This window comes from Lacerta agilis, chromosome 2 (assembly GCF_009819535.1).
Source record: "Lacerta agilis isolate rLacAgi1 chromosome 2, rLacAgi1.pri, whole genome shotgun sequence".
Classification (NCBI taxonomy): domain Eukaryota; kingdom Metazoa; phylum Chordata; class Lepidosauria; order Squamata; family Lacertidae; genus Lacerta; species Lacerta agilis.
The window spans coordinates 107127847-107150652 of record NC_046313.1 but is presented as its reverse complement, the minus strand read 5'-3'; the positions used below and the strand labels follow the sequence as shown (position 1 = coordinate 107150652).

The 22806-nt window shown below is 45.0% G+C and overlaps 2 protein-coding genes across 2 annotated transcripts in view; one reads left to right on the top strand and one right to left on the bottom strand.

The window, feature by feature from the left end:
* LOC117042396 (oocyte zinc finger protein XlCOF6-like) overlaps positions 1–22806 on the top strand; it is a 449944-nt gene that overhangs the window by 321490 nt on the left and 105648 nt on the right. The gene's annotated exons all lie outside the window — the stretch shown is intronic.
* Positions 7527–22207, bottom strand: LOC117042127 (tripartite motif-containing protein 10-like). Its single transcript, XM_033141616.1, has 9 exons — positions 21785–22207; positions 16079–16393; positions 13528–13623; positions 12772–13002; positions 12629–12651; positions 11457–11572; positions 10687–10713; positions 9947–9973; positions 7527–8113 (listed from the first exon to the last, which is right to left on the bottom strand). Exons 1-9 carry the CDS (start codon positions 22202–22204, stop codon positions 7563–7565), a joined length of 1806 nt encoding a protein of 601 aa, XP_032997507.1. The 5' UTR covers positions 22205–22207; the 3' UTR covers positions 7527–7562.

The window sequence follows — 22806 nt, the reverse complement described above, 5'->3', positions numbered from 1 at the left end:
AAACAAGAGCACACATTATACTCATGTATAAACACGCTGATTCCCGGACCAGCGATTGGGCCGCATCCGGCCCTTGGGCCTTAGGTTGCCTTCCCCTGAACTACCAGTAATAAAAATGCCCCAGGAGAAGCCATACAGGTGGAACCTGCAATTCAGAGGAATAATTTTGCATACTTTGCACGGTGGAGAAGTTCCTTAGTTCAAACCCTGGCATCACCTGGTGAGGCTTAGAAGGAATCCTTGCTTAAAACTCGAGGGCCACTACCAAATGATCCTCGACTTTCTGTGCTGCTGCTTGATAGAAGAAAACTTTTTTTTTTTTTTTACACACACAGACAGACTGGAGGGAAAAGGTTTCCAGACTAGAGACTTTATATTGGAGGCCTTTGTGTCATTAACAGTAAGCTTAATGATCATTATATGCTTCTATAGCTGCAGAGAGAACATCTTTCCAGAGAGGAAGGTCTAATCCACTCTTTCCCAAACCTAGGCCTCCCACTGTTTTTGAACTACAATTCCCATCCTTGACCACTGGTCTTGCTAGCCAGGGATGATAGGATTTGTAGTCCAAAAACAGCTGGAGATCCAAGTTTGGGGAACACTGGATCTGCATCTTTCCTTAACAAGTTCTTCAGAGATAAAAGAAATCTAGAGCTGTTCTGATTTCACACATGGGGCATTTCTCCCCATTCCTTTTGATGGCCTGATGTGCTTCCAGCCTCTTGTCACGTTCCTTCATTTCCTGGCTACTTTTCGACAAAGTGTTTTCTTCTTCAACTAATTTCCTCTCCCACAGGGGGCGTTCCAAGGACTTAAGACACACAGCTAACACTGAGGTCCAGCGCCGAGGGCCTTCTGGCGGTTCCCTCACTGCGAGAAGCAAAGGTACAGGGAACCAGGCAGAGGGCCTTCTCGGTAGTGGCGCCCGCCCTGTGGAACGCCCTCCCATCAAGGAAATAAACAACTACCGGGTATCACTTTCAGAAGACATCTGAAGGCAGCCCTGTTTAGGGAAGTTTTTAATGTGTGACATTTTAATGTATTTTAATATTTGTTGGAAGCTGCCCAGAGTGGCTGGGGAAACTCAGCCGGATGGACGGGGTACAAATAAATTATTATTATTATTATTATTATTATTATTATTATTATTATTTAATTACTTCCTGACTGCAGCTCTAAAGATTATACCCATGTGAAGCATGGTGGAAATAAATGCAATGATTGTAACATGCCAAACAGGCTTGATTTTAAAAGTTTTTATTTCAATTCAGTGCTTTGAAATAGCCTCTTCAACAAAAATATATAAAAAACGGAAAGGATGAATCTTATGTGTAAGAGTTCCTCTTTCTAGCAGGGTTTCTATGACTAAAAGCTTCCTGGTAGCCACAATTTGATAGCTGTGGGGATGCAATTCAATGCCACATGCAATGAAAATCCGAGCTGCTTCTTGGTTTTCTTGCCTTGCAGGTTTTGAAAGGTCGGATGAGAAGCCTGTGGATCTCCAGATTTTGCTGGTCTACAGCTCCCATCACCTCTGATAATTGGCCATGTTGGCTGGGGCTGATGGGATATGGAGTCCAATGACATCTGAAGGGCCACAGATCCTGGGTTAAAAGCACAATAATAAAATAACAGGGATGATGATTCAAAATTCAACAATGGGAAAGAAGGCTCTAATACCGTTTTACTCATTTGTATGCTGTGGGTGTATGCTTCCACTTTTGCCTAACTGATGAAATATATTAAGGGCAAAATAAGCATGTGGTTATCTCCTTGTGTGCTTGACTTTTGTTTACTAAATGTGAAGGGGGCTATCCAAACTGAGAAAAGTGCTCTGTGTTGCTTTGCCCCAGCTGAAGCTCCAGTCTGGATTTGCCGTCCACATGCGGGCTTATTTTTTAGGTAAATAAATGTTATTTGGTAAAGGCCAATAGCATCCTTAATGCCATGACTCGCTTGACTAAAATCTGCAGGGCTGAGAACTGGAAGTGCTAAAAAATTCATCAGGTTGCAACTCCTTACCTAGGTCTAGAAAAGAAAGCGCTAGAAGGCGACCTCATTTTCAAGATACAGGTGGGTAGCCGTGTTGGTCTGCCATAGTCAAAACAAAATCGAAAATTCTTTCTAGTAGCACCTTAGAGACCAACTGAGTTTGTTCCTGGTATGAGCTTTCGTGTGCATGCACACTTCTTCAGATACACTGAAACAGAAGTCACCAGATCCTTAAATATAGTGAGGGAGTGGGGAGGGGTATTGCTCAGAAGGGTGGTGGGAATGGGTGATCAGCTGATAGGTGTGGAAAACCTGTTGACGACTCTTAACGGCTGTAATTAGTCTTGCAGGGAAAGGCAAGTGGTGAGATGGCTAAAGATAGCTTTGTTATGTATAATGAGATAAGAATCCAATGTCTTTGTTCAGACCAGGTTTCTCCGTGGTTTTAAGTTTGGTGATTAGTTGTAATTCAGCCACTTCTCTTTCCAGTCTATTTCTGAAATTTCTTTGTATTAAGACAGCTACTTTGAGATCTTTTATAGAATGTCCTGGGAGATTGAAGTGTTCTCCTACTGGTTTCTCTGTCTTGTGATTCCTGATATCAGATTTATGTCCATTTATCCTTTGGCGTAGGGTTTGGCCTGTTTGTCCAATATAGAGAGCTGAAGGGCACTGTTGGCATTTGATTGCATACACAATGTTGGAAGATGAGCAATTAAATAGTCCTGAGATGGTATGTTTGATGTTGTTGGGACCAGTAATGGTGTTGTCCGGGTTTATGTGGCAGCAAAGTTGGCATCTGGGTTTATTGCAGGCTCTGGTACCAGTGTCCATGTTGAGTCCTGTTGTAGTATTATTGTGGGTGAGGAGCTGTTTGAGATTGGGTGGCTGTCTGTAGGCGATGTAGGGTCTTCCTCCCAGAGCTTGAGAAAGAGAACTGTCATTGTCTAGGAGAGGTTGTAGATCTCTGATGATGCGTTGTACGGACAACACCATTACTGGTCCCAACAACATCAAACATACCATCTCAGGACTATTTAATTGCTCATCTTCCAACATTGTGTATGCAATCAAATGCCAACAGTGCCCTTCAGCTCTCTATATTGGACAAACAGGCCAAACCCTACGCCAAAGGATAAATGGACATAAATCTGATATCAGGAATCACAAGACAGAGAAACCAGTAGGAGAACACTTCAATCTCCCAGGACATTCTATAAAAGATCTCAAAGTAGCTGTCTTAATACAAAGAAATTTCAGAAATAGACTGGAAAGAGAAGTGGCTGAATTACAACTAATCACCAAACTTAAAACCACGGAGAAACCTGGTCTGAACAAAGACATTGGATTCTTATCTCATTATACATAACAAAGCTATCTTTAGCCATCTCACCACTTGCCTTTCCCTGCAAGACTAATTATAGCCGTTAAGCGTCGTCAACAGGTTTTCCACACCTATCAGCTGATCACCCATTCCCACCACCCTTCTGAGCAATACCCCTCCCCACTCCCTCACTATATTTAAGGATCTGGTGACTTCTGTTTCAGTGTATCTGAAGAAGTGTGCATGCACACGAAAGCTCATACCAGGAACAAACTCAGTTGGTCTCTAAGGTGCTACTAGAAAGAATTCTCATTTTCAAGAGTTGCGGAAATGGATGCTCGAGATTCAACATTTCAGCTTGCCTCCCCACTTCAGATGGAAAAACGGGCAGATCCTCTCCCCGGAGAAGGAAGCTGAGGGGAAAGTGAAGATCGAGTTGTTGGTGTCGCCGTCGAAAAACCCCTCTTCGTAGTGCAGGGATATTCGGATCTTCCTGAGTTCGCTTCTGGGTGGACACGACGGTCAGCTTAGGGCAAGTCGAAGCTGAGAGCGGAGAATGATCCAAAAGTGTCAACCATGGTCTTCTGCAGAGCCCAGAACCCCTCGCTAGGGTTAAGGGCAATGTCCCCCTTCCTCTTGACAGACTCTCACACCATGCCAACGGCCCACTCGGCCAATTCCCCTCCGACCTCCACTTCCCACCAATGCCGCCCCGAAGTGAATCTCTCGTGGCCCAGCACACATCTCCTTGTCGAATCTCTCGGGGTTGTCAGGCAGGTCCTGGCGCCTGTCTCTCCATCGGATGCACTTCAGATCCTCGGACAGGATGAGGTTGGGTTGTTCTGTGTCCGGGTACAAAGTCACATTCACTGTGCAGGGCAGAGAGTGTTCTGTGTTAACTTCCAAGTTAACGCCACAGCTTTTGCAGAGCCATGAGATGTAAAGGTCCTGCATGGCCGCTGCCATTTCGTACTGCGACACAGACAATGTCCAGCACACTTTCACCTCTCGGCTGCTGGACCACAACTCCCCCCAACCTCCTTCCTGTGGGATGATGTCAGTCAAGTCCAACATTTTAAGGGAGGACCAACTGCCACTTTGTGTCAGTTAGTTTTGGTCTGTTGGCCGGTTAGGCTACTGCCGCTTAAAGATGTGTTAAGAGACTCACTAATATAGTTTATATCTTTTGTTTTGTAACCTAAATATGTACATGAATGAATCTGTCAGTAAATTACTTTACTTTGGTTATTAATTAGATTCATGTGTATCTTTATTTTGAGAGGGATAAAGGGATTGACAATCAAGAAAGGACGAAAGACTCAAATGAGTCAGCAAGCTGTTTACCGCTGTGCAGGTTTAAATAAGGAAAGTTTAACTCTGCAACTACTGGTCACTTGTTTACTTATTTATTTAATTAGGTTTATACACCGTTTGGTTGTGTGAGGAATGCTGCTTGTTTCTTCTTCTTTGGCGATCACTCGTAGGCAAGTACGATTGTCTTCCATGAACATGGTCTTAACAGTGAGTCCATAAGTGACTGTGGAGGCCAATTCTGGATCCATATGTCCTTCCACAGTGGGGACATAGGTTTCCAGGTGGGAGTTGATCACGGTGAGGGTTTTTATCCTGAGTTCGAGTGTCTTCAAAACCCATGACACCTTTGGTAGAGGCTGTTCTCCAATTGGAGCGCTCACGGGCCGTTGTTTCCCAGTTGTTGGTGTTTATACTACATTTTAAAAGATTTGCCTTGAGGGAGTCTTTAAACCTCTTTTGTTGACCACCAGCATTGCGCTTTCCATTTTTAAGTTCGGAATAGAGTAGTTGCTTTGGAAGACGAAGACATTGCTTGTGCTCAATATGAGCAGGGCATGATGGGGTGTGAGGAATACCATATGTGGGGACATTGAAACGGGCCCAGTGTATGCATACACTATTTGTGTTGGAAATTCCTGTTCAGACATAATGTTGACCAGGTCTATAGAGCATGTGGCTGTTTAGGGACTGCACCTTTTTCTCCCTCAAAAAACTCCTTTCCTCCCAAGAACTACATAGGGAATGAACACTGTGCTACAGCATCTGCTTACATAAGCCATTGGTTCCTTTGTAACCTCAATTTGAATGCCTTGCTCTTTCAATCTAGAGAAGGAAGTGTTTTGGGTCGTATAAAATTAAATTTATTTTTGTGGGAGAAAAACCACATGCAACTGTAAGCAAGCGTTCCTCCTATTTTAAAAATGTGTTTGTGTGTGTTTGATTTTTTTTTATTGGCCAATGGATGTGGAAAGATGTACTGATGAATTCAAAAACATATGTCCTTGTGTTATGGCTTACTTTCTAAATGAGAGGTGTGGAAATCTTGTCAGAAAATCATACTTGACCCTCCTTCTTACATCTTCACCTGTCCCTAGATGTGCAGAGATAAATTTGAGTTTTTTCAGTGGAAAGATAATGGCACTCTGCTCATGTACGTATAAGGATACACTTTCCCCCAAAAGTATGGTATATGTATAAAAAGTATAAAAGATAAAACCAACATACTGTGGTACATTTCTGCAGAGTAACTTTATAAGTATATTGATACATACTGTTAAATACACACCTTTTTAAATGTGTCTGCTTATGCGCTGGTTGTTGGCATCCTGGAAGTCTAGGCCCAAGTTTGGGGCAAGCACCCTTTGGTGAGAAAACCCCAGCAGAGATTTAACATTGCAAAACATGCAGCAAAGAAAAGCATGGAAATATAGGTTGTAAAAACTTTCTAAAAAGTTCTTTCCAAGCTATATTGATTCCCCCAGCATGAAATGGTTTCCTTACAAAACTATTAATGTGCTTTTCCATACAGCAGACAGAAAAGATGTGCAGTCAGTCAAAATCGTTGCTCAACTACATGAATGCAAAAGTTTCTAAACTATTGGTATAGAAAAATGCTGGTTTCAGAACTCTATTCTGGTCTGAAACAAAGGAGGCGGGTTAAAGCTATGCTGCTGGCTGGAGTGACCAGCTCAGAGATCCTTACATACAGAAATCCAAGAGACTTGGTTACCCATTTCCTCTCAAGGTGAGGGGAAAGTAAAATACACGAAGCCTGGCAGGACAACTTACTCTATGGTTTTAACCTCTTCACACACTAATTACTCAAGCATGCTGGATTACTCTACACTGGTAACTTTAGCAATTCTAGAGTGCATATGCATATGTAGAATAGTGCATAGAATATGCAATATGCATATTTTCATCAGAAAAAGCTTGTTTCTTGATTAGATTAAGGAATATGATTGGAATTTTAAAAATCCAGGTGGATAAGCTCAGCATTGAGATTTTAGTGTGCATTTCTCCTTATGCAATTTTGGCCAATATACCCATTTTTGCAAGTATTTTCGCTAGATATAATGCATGTTTGTATGCTATAGTCACTAATGTATGCGTTTTTATGCACAATTCCCCCTAAAGTACACATTATCTGGCTAGAAGACTACTAAATTCTGCATAGCAAAATTCTGAGAAGTTTGGATTTTGAAGGATAGCTAGGCTGATAACTGTATTTCTTCTCCTGTACCTCCTAGGGCTGCAGAGTGCATTTGGCTGAGTCCCAAACTGAATCGGGCTGATTTGTGGGAGGGGGGAATCCGGGTATCAACCAAGTCAGGTTCAGATAGCCCTGGATTGGGTTGGAAAGCCCAGAGCAACCCAGGGCTGTCAGTGGGGTGGGACATCCCTGTCCGCATGTGGGTGATGTGCAGACCCAGGGACTGCAAACTGGGGCCACAAGGCAGATCAGTGGGGTTTCTGCACAACCCTAATACACACTCCCAAATCTGCTATATGCACCAAAAGAAAGGCTTCCATTAGCACAGCCCTAAAACACCCCCCACAGCTGCTATTTGCTCCAGAACGAAAGCTTCCATTAGCACAGCCCTAAAACACCCCCCCACAGCTGCTATTTGCTCCAGAAGGAAAGCTTCCATTAGCACAGCCCTAAAACACCCCCACAGCTGCTATATGCTCCAGAAGGAAAGCTTCCATTAGCACAGCCCTAAAACACCCCCACAGCTGCTATATGCTCCAGAAGGAAAGCTTCCATTAGCACAGCCCTAAAACACCCCCCCCACAGCTGCTATTTGCACCTGAATGAAAGCTTCCATTAGTACAGCCCTAATACACCCCCATAGCTGCTATTTGCACCAGAAAGCAAGCTTCCACTAGCTATCTGTTTTAGGGGTAAGACCAGGGCTGGTGAATATTCTACTCAGTTTCCACACTTCAATTCAAGTCCTTCTCCCCCCAGACAAAAAAAGGGACGAATGACCTCCCCAGTGAATGAAGCTGCAGAAAAAGTGAAAACCGAGGCATTTGTATCGGCATCAAAAAACTCCACCTGGCATGCTTTGTAATCCAGGGATACTCGGATCCTCCTCACCTCATGTGCCAAGCACAAATGGGTTGGCCCGCAGGAAGTGAAAGCAGTGAGCTTTTTGGAAAAGGGGCTCACCCCCACAGCCCAGATCCTAGCTTTAGGGCTCAGGTCAAAACCTCTATTTCTCTGGAAGGACTCTTGTGCAGCCCCTACGATCCACAAGCACTCCTGATCCATGTATTCCTCGTCTTCTGCATTTAAACCCAGCTCCACCTCCCACCAATGTCTCCCTGATGTGAACTTCTCACGGCCCAGCACGTAGGGTATGCAGTGCAATCCGTCCATGTCCTCGTCATCAGGCACCTCCCCAACCTTCACGCTCTTCAGGTCGGCAGACAGCGTGAGCAGAGGGTGTGCGGTTTGTGGATCCAGAGTCACGCTCACTGAAGGGCACACAGAGAAAGGGGTGGGGGGGGGGAAGTAGGCTTAAATCTCCCGGCGAGCAAGCGTACACTCCCTAAACAGGTGAGAAGGAATGATCCCTTCGCATTAGCTACACCTACGGTTTCTACCCATTTCCAATCAGAGACATATTTACATATTTATACGTAGGGCTGCCACTGCAGACTGTTTGGAAACTTCAGCTAGTGCAGAATTCAGTGGCCAGGTTGCTCACCGGATCAAGTCGGTTTGAGCATATTACACTGCTCCTGGTCCAACTGCGCTGGCTACCAATTTAGTTTCCAGGCCCAATTCAAAGTGCTGGTTTTGACCTATAAAGCCTTAAACGGCTCAGGACCGCAATACCTCAAGGACCGCCTCTTTCCATATGAACCTACCCAGACCCTGATATAATCTTCTGAGGCCCCCCTTTGTGTGCCTGCTCCTCGAGAGGTCCGGGGGGTGGCAACACAAGAACGGGGCCTTCTCTGCAGTGCCCCCCCCGTCTGTGGAATGCTCTCCTCAGGGAAGTTCGCCTGGTGCCCTCATTATACACCATTAGGCGCCAGGCAAAAACGTTCCTTTGGTTGATCTGATCAACATCCTATACCCTTTTAAAATGTGGAGCCTCTTTGGCTTGCCAATCAGAAGGTCGGCGGTTCGAATCCCCATGATGGGCTGAGCTCCCATTGTTCGGTCCCTAGAATCATAGAATCATAGAGTTGGAAGAGACCACAAGGGCCATCCAGTCCAACCCCCTGCCAACCTAGCAGTTCGAAAGCATGTCGAAGTGCAAGTAGATAAATAGGTACCGCTCCAGCGGGAAGGTAAACGGCGTTTCCATGTGCTGCTCTGGTTCACCAGAAGCGGCTTAGTCGTGCTGGCCACATGACCTGGAAGCTGTCTGTGGACAAACGCTGACTCCCTCGGCCAGTAAAGCGAGATGAGCGCCGCAACCCCAGAGTCGTCCGCGACTGAACTTAATGGTCAGGGGTCCCTTTACCTATTATTGGGTTATTGTTTTTATTTTTATTTTATATATTGTGATCTCTTTTTTGAACCGACCTGAGACCTCCGGGTATAGGGCAGTATATAAATTCAATAAATAATAATAATAATAATTACTCATTTGTTACACTTGGTAGTTTTTATTTGAATGACATGCTCTCAGTGACTATGGTTAATGTTTTATGTGTCATGCTTAACCACACCACTGGGGCTTGCAGCCATGACACCACCAGGCCCATCCAATGACATCACTGCAGCCCACCCCTGGGTCTCAGGTTTGTGCCCTGAAATGTCCCAGTTTCTGATTTGATCCTAGAATGTCCCACTTTTCCTTAAGACGTCTCTATTTTCATCGGAGACATTTTGGAAGTTACGGAGTTATGTGATCCCTCAGCCAATGAGATAAGTAACTATACAGCCTTTAGAAGACACCTGAAGGCAGCCGGTTATAGGGAAGTTTAATTTTAAAAAATAAATAAATTATGTTTTTATATACGTTGGAAGATGCCCATAATTGGGCGTCCTTAGATGGTTTGTGTTTCCATTTAATTCTTCCAGATCTTGCCTTTGTTCAGTTCTTGTTTAAGAAGAATAAAACAACCATCATACACGTTTTAGCAGTTGCATCTTAAAAAAAAAAAGCCCTGTTACAGTACTTTCCTGATTAAGCTTGGCATTTAAATATAGGGCTATGCTATATGAATTAACTTTTGGGTGGAAGGTCTCAGGGCGGTTCACAGAATAAAATCAGTTCTGCTCTTTGACTCTTTTTTTCAAGCACCAAACTCCCACCAAGATTTAGTTCTCATTTAATTCCATAATATTACCTTTCTCCAGTGTTTCCTCCAGAGGCGCTGTAGTGTGAAAGAGAGAGAAATTTATTCAAACCTTCTGAAATATAAAAATGAGGTATTTCATGTGATTATTATTTTTTTAGGTTGATTATTGCTTTGTGTGACTCATGAGCAAGCAAGAAGCAACAGCAGTGTTACAAAATAGCAATATGTCAACTGGACCTCGATTAAGATCATCATACAAATTAGAATTACATTACATGATGTGGTGTTTGCCCATTCTTTGGGGATAGGTTTGTATTGGGGGAGAGAAAGGGTTAATAGGTTGACCAATAAGAAAGACGGGGCCTACCTGATTTTGAGGCTCAGCCCACAGGTTTTGACAGTTAGTTCGGTTAGGTTTTTTTTTGGGGGGTGGGGAGATAGAGGAGTCAGAGTGAGTTAGAGACGGACAAGACTGAGAGGGAATAGAGTGACAGCGTTTCGAATATATTTTAAAACTTGTTTGTGTTTGAAGTAAACTTTCATCTTCATTGTTAACTCTACCTGACTGAGACTCAGTACTTCACTGGGGAGCCCTGGGGTTTCCCCCACAAAATTGGTGGCAGCGGAAGAATAAAGTAGTGGTGTACAGGTCAATAGTCTGTCCGTGAAATGACCGGGGTCTCTGTACGAACGCCACACATGTGCTACAATTTCAAAGTCAGCAGATGGACCCACTGGCAACCTATCCCATCAAAATATCCCTTGGTATTCTGTCCCACAAAAATTACCTTTCTTCAATACTTCCTCCATAGAATCTGTTTGATGAGGTGGGAGAAGGAAGGAAATGAGAGTTTTTAAAATGACAAATTCATTCAAAGAGCTTATCAATATGTAATCTTATATTTACAGTATAGGTGATTTCATTTTTTGGGTGGGGGGGGGAATTACATATTTACTGCAATGTTTTCAGCTCTACAGCAGTCTTCCAAGATGCAGTTACTGTTGTGATATTATTACAAGCCGAGCTGCAAGAAGCCTCAGCAGCGAGGTCACATGACTATGAGTCATGTTTTCATCCTGTGGGAAAGCCACTGGTCATACCAGCTTTCTCACACGTGATGTTTCTGTATTGTACTGTTGTATTTTACTTTCTGTTCTGGCTCAAGAGATGCTGGACGTATTTTGCACAGCTCTGACTGTCTGAGCTGGCACGCAGAGACATACTCTGCACTTTATCTACAATAAAGTACCGGTAGGTTTTGCCTTTACTGGCTTGTGTGTGTTGTTCTTGCAAGCTGGGGAACAATCACATATTATTGATGTGCCCCTGGACTCCAGTAGCCAGGAGTGCACAGAGGCTTCATCCCGCCCTGGGGGGCAGTCTCATAACAGTTACGACGGCTCTACAGAATCTCCCAGGTCTGCACCGTCAATTTGCATAAAGGCATCGTGAAGTTTTTGTTTCCATGCCTTTCGCTGGCAAGGAATTTTGCCTTTTTCACAGCCACGAGGATGATTCTGTTGCATATTCCTCCCCCCCCCAAGCTTCCCCAAATACCTGCACATTTCACCATATCGTTTACTAGCGCAGAATTTTTCTGAGAACAGATCTTGAGTCTCTCCTCCAACCAGGTGTAAAGGTCTGCTGAATGTTCTGCTCGTTTCTCCTCGTACCTGGGAGGGAAACGTGGTTTTGGGAAAAGAAAGGTTAAAGAATGGCAATTCCTCTAATGCTTTATAGAATCATTGCGCGGCGCCTGTTGTCTGAAAAGGGTTTTAAGTAGCCAGCGCTTTTGGGGGAAGTAGAGAAGGGAGGACTGGAGGGGACCATAGCCTGTTTCTGTATAGAGGGGCTTCTTGAGCTCACACAATAATGTGCTTCATCCCTTTGAAGTTGACCTGGAAAGTACAACTAATCCAGAATGCGGCAGCTAGACTGGTGACGGAGTGGCTGCCAAGACCATATAACACCGGTCCTGAAAGACCTACATTGGCTCCCAGTACGTTTCTGAGCACAATTCAAAGTGCTGGTGCTGACCTTTAAAGCCCTAAACAGCCTCAGCTCAGTATACCTGAAGGAGCATCTCCACCCCCATTGTTCAGCCTGGACACTGAGGTCCAACTCCAAGGACCTTCTGGTGTTTCCGTCACTGCGAGAAGTGAAGCTACAGGGAACCAGGCAGAGGGCCTTCTCGGTAGTGGCGCCTGCCCTGTGGAACACCCTCCCGTCTGATGTCAAGGAAATAAACAGCTACCTGACCTTTAGAAGACATCTGAAGGCAGCCCTGTTTAGGGACGTTTTTGATGTTTGATGGTTTATTGTGCTTTTAATACTCTTTTGGGAGCCGCCTAGGGGGGCTGGGGAAACCCAGCCAGATGTGTGGGTGGGGTATAAATAATAATAATAATAATAATAATAATAATAATAATAATAATAATAACTACTATTACTATTATTATTATTATCCCTGTCAAGATAAATGTAACTGTGGACAAATTATGTGTGCCAAATAATATCAGATCTAAAGGGTGTAGAAGCTAGACTAAAAACTGTGTAACAGAAAAGAAGATAAGGCAGTTATTGCTCACCTTGCCCTGCAGCCTATGGACATTATAATGTTTGTTTGTTCTGCTTTTGCTACTGTTAGCTGGATCAAGACTTTCTGGGGAATAAGCGGGGATTTTTTTTTTTTGAAAGAGTCAATAATGGCAAGAGAAGGAGCTGCATACCTGAGCAAGGTACTTTCAATGTCCTGAAAAAGAAAGATATAGAGAAGTCTGTCTCATATTTGTGTTACCAGGAGGACCGATTTGCCCCGTTTTCTCTGCGGAAAACCAAATGTCACTCTCAGGTGACATTGACTCCATCTCACCTGAAGGAATAGCAGTGGGGGCTGCTCACACTTCTCCTGCACCTCAGCGATCAAGTTAGTGAGGTGGGAAATGTCCTCCGTGAGTCTGTTGCCATTTTCTGCCACCTTCTTCTTAATCTCCTTTTCCAGATTTCTCAGGCAGGCCAGCAAGGAGCTCTCTTTTAGCTTCAGAGAATTTTGCATCTGCTCAAAGGTGTCTTTTATTTTCCCCTTTTCTGCATTTAACTGTTTCTGAGGAAAGAACATCCACACACATGTCACAAAAGCACCTGGAACAAACATGGAGACAAACGACCCCACCCTCTGTCTTCCACACATACTCATAAATACACTCCACACATCAGACATGCAGCATGCACAAGCAACACAACACACATTCAGTACAGGCAACTCCTCATTTATGCACATCCAACTGACCCATGACTGCACACACATGCAGCTACTTTGAAGCTGCACACAGGGCAAGGAATGGCTAAGGAAGGAAGTGATTAGTTCCAGAACTTTAGGAAATTAGGAAGTAGGAAAGGTCTAGCCTTTCGTGCCATACCAGCCTGTGGGTTTAAAGCATGCTATGTAGTAGCAAGTACATGATTTTAGAGGGCTTTGTGGAATACCCTCGGGTTAGTCTGGCCAAGTGCAGTTTTAAAGTGACAGACTTTCTGGGGTTCAGGTTTGCTCCATGATCCCCGCCCCGGCTGCGAGTCTGTTGTCAACGCACAACCTCGGCGTGCAAAGACCTTGAATGAAAAAACATACCAGACACTTCTGCTTTTCCTCTTCTTCGGACTGTTTCCGATCGACAAGGATTTGCTTTTCTTTCTCCCAAGACTTCAGCTGGGTCTGGATTCTTTCCTGCACATATTGAAAATAACATTGTGTGCCACCCCAGCCTCCGAGTGGCAAGAGTTCCGGGCACTTTCTCACCAGGGTTCGTGTTTCCTTTTGGGAATGAGGCACAGCAGAGATTGTGGTGCCTTTATGATATGTGGTTTGTGTGGGAATGCCTAGGAATGTGGATGAGGATATATTGATTAAGATATCCTATCCCAGTTTGTGTTAAGCTCCAAACTTAGCAGAGTTGCATTCCCTTTCTAAAGCACAGCAGAAATGGTTGCACAGGCTTGCTAAAGCCTCAGAATAACATATATATTCCTGGTATATTCCCCTTCTTCCCTCTTAAAAGTAAAGACACAATACAGTGCTATTTAAAACTATAAAGAGTTTACCATCCTGAGTTACAGTACAGTCTCAGAAGGCAGGCTAGTTTAGATAAATGTATTTACATGTGGGAAGCTATCTCCATAAGGGAGCAAGCTTCACTAGGCCTCTCTTGGCTGCAAGCCAAGAGAGCATCCTGTCCTAAGATGTAGCTTCTTGAAAAGACGGATCCAAAAAAGGGAGAGATGGCGTCTGGTCTCAAGAGTTTTTTATACAGGTGAGACCACACCCACCTCTAGTTACACAGGAAGTTATCTCAGTCCAGGTAAACGGGAAGCTTTGCCTGGAGGACTGAGATACCCTTCATGTCCACTCTAGCAATGGTATGTTTTGACTGCTCTGTGTTTACATCCCACAGTTTGTTTACACATAGATACTTTTTCTCCTTACACCTCCCCCCGGAGACTCGCATGGCTATTCCAAAAACTAGAAACCTTGGTTAGATTTTAACACTTGGTGAATCCTGGGATTAGAAGGGTCTGGCACACAGCATAACTCCCCAAACCTTGATTGAATTCTAACACTTGCTGGATCCTGGGATTAGAGAGGTCTGGCCCTGACAAACTCGTAACTATAATTTGGTTCTGGCAGGAGGGCAGCCCATGCGATGCCAAACACGGATCTCCTTAGAAAACGTTCACCCTATCAAGTTATTCCATTCTTTCAGAAGCAATGTTTTTGGGCCACCCTGTAGGATTTTTTAATCACATGGAAGGGTGTGTGCCCAAGTAGGTTTGTCTGAAACATTGACATGATCATGGGTAGCTAAGAGGGCAGAAGCCATTGCTGTGGTGACACTTCATCTTCCCCATGTCTTTGTACTACGCAGTAGACCGAAAAGGGCTTATGTCTCATCTTAAGCATGAAGACCTAGCAATTTGCAGAGGTTTCTTCCTACTCCTTCCTTGGAAAATAAAGACCATATCCCAGGCACCCCCAACCTTTGGCCCTGCAGATGTTCTGGCCTACAACTCCCATGATCCCTAGCTAACAGGTCCAGTGGTCAGGGATGATGGGAATTGTAGTCCAAAACATCTGGAGGGCCAAAGGTTGGGGGTGCCTGTCATATCCGCTTACCCCCCTTTTCTGAGTATGTTAGATACATATTATATGAGCCAGTCTGATTCTGAATCAAACTATTTGTTCCTGTAGCAAAAAGCTTCCTTCAGGTTGGTAGGATATTAGATAGAATTATTTCACTTTCTCAGCCCAGCTGGAAGGAACTGAACCTGGGATCTTATTCTGCCCTCCCATCAGATGTCAAACAATTAATTGACTTTTGGAAGACATCTGAAGGCAGCCTTGTTCAGGGTGTTTTATTGTGCTTTTACTATTTTGTTGGGAGCCACCAGTCAGATGGGCAGCATATAAATAATAAAATTATTATTATTACTAAGGCTCATCTGGAGAAAATCTGAAGCAGATGCATTGTTGAGCCTGAGCATTAATCTGTGCAATACAGCCAACAACCTCACTGTGAGAAGCGAGGTTACAGGGAACCAGGCAGAGGGCCTTCTCGGTAGTGGCACCTGCCCTGTGGAACACCCTCCCACCAGATGTCAAGGAAATAAACAACTATCTGACTTTTAGAAGACACCTGAAGGCAGCCCTGTACAGGGAAGTTTTTAATGTTTGATGTTTCATCATGTTTTTAATTTTCTGTTGGGAGCCGCCCAGAGTGGCTGGGGAAACCCAGCCAGATGAGTGGGGTGTAATAAATAATAATAATAATAATAATAATAATAATAATAATAATAATAATAATAATTAATAATTACAAATCTCCATACTCTCAAGCAGAATTTTATAGACTGAGATTACCAGGGGCGGATCTACACTTGTCATTTATAATGTTTAAAATGTGTTAACGGGGGGCTCTGCAGAGCAGTGAGCCGCCAGCAATGGAAAACTGCCATTAAGCGTTATAGAACGTTATATTCAATCACGTTTAGAATATCAATGTAGATCCAGCCCTGGATTGAATCGGGAGTCTTCTATATGTAATTTCCTCCCCTCCCTTCATAATTCGGCACCGACTATAATAGGAACAGAGGATCCCAGCATGAACCCCCCCCCCACCTTACTTTACCTTGTATAACTTTAGTGGAAGGAGTTTGAGGTTTTCTACTGTTTCTGCCAGCTGCAAATTGGGTCGAAAATTCCACTTCTGGATCTGGAATTTGCAAAGAGGACACTCCAATGGTCCCCCATCCTGGATTTCCCATATCTTACAATAGTTGGTGATGCACCCCCGGCAGAAGTTGTGGCCGCAATCCAGGGTCACCGGGTCTATCAGATATTCTTTGCAGATAGAGCACATGGTTTCCTGCTCGTCATTTGTGGTTGGTGAGCCCAGAACTGGGGTCTTTGTGGCATTGATGTTAGGAGATGCAGCTTGGGTCACCTGCAGAATGGGTATGTTTTAGAGAAGGAGTAAATTGTTGTAGGATAATAACTACTGTATATTCTGGCGTATAAGACTACTTTTTAATCCAGGAAAATCTTCACAAAAGTTGGGGGTCGTCTTATACGCTGGGTGGAGAATCTGCGGTCGAGTATATCTCAAACTCTATATTTTAACTGGAAAAGTTGGGGGGTCATCTTATACGCCCAGTCGTCTTATACGCCGGGAAATACGGTATTTGAAAAATTATTACTATTATTGTTAGTCACTTGTTGCACAGAGGTCTCCAAGAGACTTAAAAGAGTTAAAAAATCACACAAACGTAAACAGTATTCAGATAAACGTAGTTACAGGTGGGTAGCCGTGTTGGTCTGCCATAGTCGAAACAAAATAGAAAATTCTTTCCAGTAGCACCTTATAGAGCAACTGAGTTTGTTCTTGGTATGAGCTTTCGTGTGCATGCACACTTCTTCAGATAAACGTAAGTAGCAGTCGGGCAAAAACATACACAGTTCCCCAAAATTTACAAAACACCTCTCCCAACAACCCAGAAAGATCCCTTCTACGGGGTCAGCTTGCATGTCCTCTAATACATTGCATGGAATCCAACATAGCACTAAGGCAATCGTTTCATGAATTGTTCTCCCACTGGAGGGGCTACTCATACAATCATAGAATTGGAAGGGACCCTGAGGGTCATCTAGTCCACCCCCTGCAATGCAGGAATCTCAGCGATGGCCGCCCAAGCTCTGCTTAAAAACTTCCAAGGAACTAGAGTCCACCACCTCTCATAGGAATCTGCTCCACTGTTGAACAGCTCTTGCTGTCAGAAAGTTTTTCCAGATGTTTAGTCGGAATCTCCTTTCTTGTAACTTAAAGCCATTGGTTTGCATCCTACCCTCCAGAGCAGGAGAAAACAAACTTGCTCCCTCTTCCGTGTGACATAGGCCCTTCAGATACTTCACCCACTTATGTGAATAGGAAAAGAGATTATAGCCATTTAAAAATTCCCCACTATAGTAAATGGGGTCGGAAACAAAGCTTCAGATTTAACAGATCAGATATGTGTAGGAATGCTTAGGAGTGTGGATGGTGATATATTAACTTATATATCTCATCCCAGCTTGTGTTAACAAGCTCCAAACTTAGCAGAGTTCCATTCCCTTTCTAAAACACAGCAGAGACGGTTGCATAGGCTTGCTAAAGCCTCTATAAGAAATATATATTCCTGGTATATTACCCTTCTTCCCTCTTAAAAGTAAAGACACAACACAGTACTGTTTATAACGGGGTGTCAAACTCAAATTCATCGGGGGCCACATCAGCAGTTTGGTCACCCTCAAAGGGCCGGTTTTATCTGTAGGACTATGTGTCCTCTCCGTGCACTACTTCAATCATTTTAACTCGGGGTGAAAGGAGAGCACGGTGGCACTGGTGTAAATCATGGCCCTTCTGATAGGACTAGCATACACAAACCCATTAATTAGTAAACAAGCGCCATGCCTACTGAAAAGTCACCATGTGAGAAGACCCAGGCACAAAGCAATCTGTTACATGCAGGAGGGAAGCTGAAGGGCATTTTCATAAGTGATGCTATACAAGCCTTTTAAACCACTTCTGAAACCGAATGTGAGACACAAGCTTTAAATCGGATGTGCTTGTGGCTTTCCAAGGTGACACAGGTTTCACACTGCAAAAAATGGTCTCGGTTGAGTGTGAACCAGCAGAATTGGGGGTGCAAGGGAACCCACGTGTGTGTGTGTGTGTGTGTGTGTGTGTCTTATTGGTTTGCTTTATTATGTATGTTGTGCTTTTTCATGTCGTGAACTATCCTGAGATCCAAGGGTAGCAAACAAATTTAACAAATAACAATAACAACCATAACAACCCCAAACTTTTTCCTCAGGGCAAACCCCGTCGACGCCCAGTAAACTCGCTCCCCATGCAACATGCATAGCTGTCAACTTTTCCCTTTTTTAAAGGGAAATTCCCTTATTCCGAATAGGATTCCTCACAAGAAAAGGGAAAAGTTGACAGCTATGAACATGTGCACCGTGCAGTGGTGTTGGGCGAGGGCAGGGCCGCCAGCAGTCTACCTCCCAAGGTTGTTGTGTTGAAGCGGAAGCAGCAGCAGCAAAAGCGCGCCATGGTGGGTGGACGAAAGAAGAGAGAGAAAAGAAGGAAGGAGAGGAGAGGAAAGGAAAGGAAGGAAGGAAGGCAGCTTCTTGGATCCATCTGGTCTTCAGCTCCATCTCCCCGGCCCTCACTCACCTCGTCGCCCCACTTGAGCACGTCCTTGTGCCTCTCGCCCACCGCCCGGTAGATGTGCAGGAACTGGAGGATGCCGTGTTTGCGCATGTGCTCCGCGTGGCGCTGTGTCTTCTCCCAGCTCAGCGGGGAGCCTTGCGACAGGAGCCCCATGGCCCCCCGAGGGAGCGGTGCAAGGGCGCACGGGGAAAGGGAGGAGAGCCGGCCGGCAACGCCAAGGAGAAAAGCTACCTCCAGGCTGTGGCAGTGGCGGCAGGAAAGAGGAACAGGAAGGAGAAGGATCCTCCGCCTGTGGCGAAACAGGAGGAGGAGATCGGCGCCGGCTGCTACTTCTCTCTTCCTCCCCGCCGCGACGCCTCTTTCTCCGCGAGGCTCCCGGAGGGGAAGCGCTTGTGCCGGCTGCGGACGGAACAAGAGAGGCCAGCTGCGCGGCTGTGTGTGTGTGTGTGTAGATGCAGGGAGGGGGTGGTGCTGGTGACCGTCCCGGCAGCAGTGGGGCACGTGATCAGGGGGAAGGGGAAGGAAGTTGCTCTGTGTGCGCGCGCCTGTGTGTGTGTGTTTGTGTGCGTGCAGTGAGCGTGCGCGCCCTCCCTCCCCGGTGCGGGTGGGCGCCGGGAGGGAGGGAGGCGCACGCGGGCCACATGACGAGGTCTGGTGGGCCGGATTAGGCCCCCGGGCCTTGTGTTTGACACCCGTGGTTTATAAGATATAAAAGAGTTTACTTACAGGCATCCTGAGTTACAGCATTCAGTCTCAGAAAGGCAGGCAGGCTTAGATAAATGTATTTACATGTAGAAGCTAACTCCATAAGGGAGGAAAGCCTCTTTGTGCTCTCTTGGCTGGGAGCATCTTCTTCTAAGATGTTGCTTGTTCAAAAGACGATGCAAAAGAGGAAGATGGGGTCTGGTTCCTGTGGTTTTGTGTAAACCTCCCCAGGTGAAACCACACCCATCTCCAGTTACATAGAGGAAGTTGTCTCAGTCCAGGTAAACAGGAAGTTAAGGCTGGAGGACTGAGACACCTTCATGTCCACTCTAGCAATGTTGTGTTTGACTGCTCTGTGTTTACATCCCACAATATGGACCCCAATTGGCCAATGCATTTAGCTATGTTGTAATTTTTGTCTGTTTTTATTTTGAGGGTGCATTGGATGGCGGCTGATAGATTGGCTGAAGCATTTATCAAGTTATTTATCCATATTTATTGCACAAGATTTATATCCTGCTTGGTTGTAATAAAACCTCAAAGTCATTTACAAAAATAACGATACGATACGATAATCTTTGTTGCCATTGTCCCATACAGAACAACGGAATTGAAAAATCTACATCAGACATACAATACTGACAAGGCTACTATCCTAAAAAAGCCTATCGGACAATATACAGTATTTTTCCGTGTATAAGACGGATTTTTTTTTCTAAATTTTTGAAGTTTAAAATAAGGGGTCGTCTTATACATGGGTAGTGCATAGTGCATTTTCTTAATTTTGAGTCCCCCAAAATATACACTGTGTCTTATACACAGAAAAATACGGTAATTATTGGCAAAAAGAGAGAGAGATAAAATCAGCTGTTTATGACATTTAGAAATTAATTAAAATCAAGGATATGCCAAAACCCAGACTAAAACACATGTCAACATTCTACACACCTGGAGCTACATGCCTGCAGAACTTTTTTAAATCAGCTCCTACATTTGGGCACATGGAGACTTCAACAATTTCCCCTCGGGATGTTCCTGACAATGGGCTGAAAGCACCTCTGTTTGTGCAACAGATTTCTGTGCACACAGGGAGACGACTTCTCCCTCTCCTGTCCCCTTCAGCCCCCTGCATGCCGTCAAAATCAGCTCGAGGGTTGCTTAGCCGTCATTTAGTCTCGTGCCCAAGATAATTCTGCTATTCCCACAAATATGGCCAATGGCAGTGGCTGAACCATTCCTGGAAGTGATGGCAAGGTGTTCTGAGTTAGACAAAAGAGGAAAACCTCCACCATGCTTGCATAGCTGTCAACCTTCCCTTTTTTTGCAGGAAATTCCCCTATCAGTACTATACTATATAGACTGTAGTACTGATAGGGGAATTTCCCGCAAAAAAGGGCAGGTTGACAGCTATGCATGCTCGACTGCCACATTCCCTCCCTACAAAAGGTGTTCGAATTTAACCCCCAGGCCCCCAAAGTAACAAAAAGGAGTCTCAATTTCCCCCTGCAGCTCAAATGGCCCCATGAAATTGTACATGGAATACCACAGATTCATAGAACTGTAGAGTCATCTAGTCCAACCCCCTGCAATGCAAAGATCTTTTGCCCAACGTGGGGCTTAAACCCACGGGCCTGAGATTCAGAGTCTCATGCTCTACCAACTGAGCTGTCCATTGTTGTTGTTGTTGTTGTTGTTTTATTTGTACCCCGCCCATCTGGCTAAGTCCCCCAAGCCACTCTGGGCGGCTTCCAACAAATATTAAAATACATTAAAATGTCACAGATTAAAAACTTCCCTAAACAGGGCTGCCTTCAGGTATTTTCTGAATGTCAAGAAGAAGAAGAGTTTGGATTTGATATCCCGCTTTATCACTACCCGAAGGAGTCTCAAAGTGGCTAACATTCTCCTTTCCCTCCTCCCCCACAACCTGGGAGTCATTTTGGACTCACAGCTGTCCATGGAGGCGCAGGTTAATTCTGTGTGCAGGGCAGCTGTCTACCAGCTCCATCTGATACGCAGGCTGAGACCCTACCTGCCTGCAGACTGTCTCGTGAGGTGAGTGGGGCTGAGAGACTTCAGAGTGGGGCTGAGAGACTTCAGAGAAGTGTGACTAGCCCAAGGTCACCCAGCAGCTGCATGTGGAGGAGCGGAGATGCGAACCCGGTTCCCCAGATTACGAGTCTACCACTCTTAACCACTACACCACACTGGATTATCTCTTTGACCTCTGATGGGAGGGCGTTCCACAGGATAGGTGCCACTACTGAGAAGGCCCTCAGCCCTCTGTCCATGTGTCTGTGTCTCTCTCTCTCTCTCTGTGTGTGTGTGTGTGTGTGTGTGTGTGTGATCTTCAGCTTGAACCTCCAGAAAGAAGACCCAATTATTTTCCTGCCCTCTTCCTTTGTGGAGTTCTCCTACCTTGGATCCTTGAGGGGCCACTTCTACAGGAACCACATCGTGGGTGTTTTCCTCCTTGTTGCATTCGGACCCTGTGTGGATGGGGGCTTGATCCTCCTTGCAGAAGAGCCAAGGGGGATCTTGGTGACTCTTGCTCACTTCCCTCCTTTCTGCATCTCTTTTCGCCCCCTCCTGAAGTTTCCTGACAAGCTGTGCAAGGTTGGCCAGTTGCTGGTTGGGCTTGAAGTTCCTTTGATGGACGGTTTCGCTACACAGCAGGCAGGACGGGTCTCTGTTGGGCTCCCCCCAATGAGGCAGCAAGGGGAGGCAGGCTTCGCAGAAATTGTGCCCGCAGTCAATAGTCACTGGATTGTCGAAGCATTGCTTGCAGATGGAACAAGTCTGATCAGAGAACTCACGGAGACAGCGTGCAGCAGCCATGATTTGTTTGCTTGCTTTCTTACCTCAACACATAATGAGGGACTTATATTGCATTTGGGATGCCAGGGTCTTGGTGTCAGATTTCCAGGATTGGTCTGCAAATGTGGGAGGGTTTAATGCCCTCCCCCTTTCCTCAGGCAGTCCCTGGAAATCACACAAACTAAGTGGCTGCACAAAGGTTGATGCTACACAGCTGCTTCTGCCTCTGCCGTTGCTGTGACAAGCAAACACCCTCGGGCAGAGAGACCTCTTTCTGCATAGAGATTCCCAGAGCGCTTCAGGATCCTGTGTGTCCATGACTGCCCTTTACACAGAAGTAGGGGCAGGGGAGAAATGCAATTCATTTCACATTTTAAAAGGTCACCGTGCTTAACCAGCCCTTTCTGAAACCACACAGGAAGCAAAACACAGCCATCCTTTGAAATTTGCACGTCTCTGAATTTTGCAGTGCAGATCTTCAGCCAAAAGGGATATTCTGGGAAAGATTCGCTGTGCATAAAAACGAATATCTTAGTGAAAATAGCATACAGTATTGGGCGAAACTGCTTTGTTGAGAAATTTGCACACCAGGCAAAATTGTGTACAATTTTGTTCGTATTAGG

Coding starts and splice junctions, on each gene's coding strand:
- LOC117042127 (XM_033141616.1), bottom strand. CDS start 22,204: ATGGCTGCTGCACGCTGTCTCCGTGAGTTCTCTGATCAGACTTGTTCC. Junction 11,573..12,628: donor ATTGAAAGTACCTTGCTCAG/GTATGCAGCTCC, acceptor TTTCCCTCCCAG/GTACGAGGAGAAACGAGCAG. Junction 8,114..9,946: donor GGAGGAAACACTGGAGAAAG/GTAATATTATGG, acceptor TGTGCCCTTCAG/TGAGCGTGACTCTGGATCCA.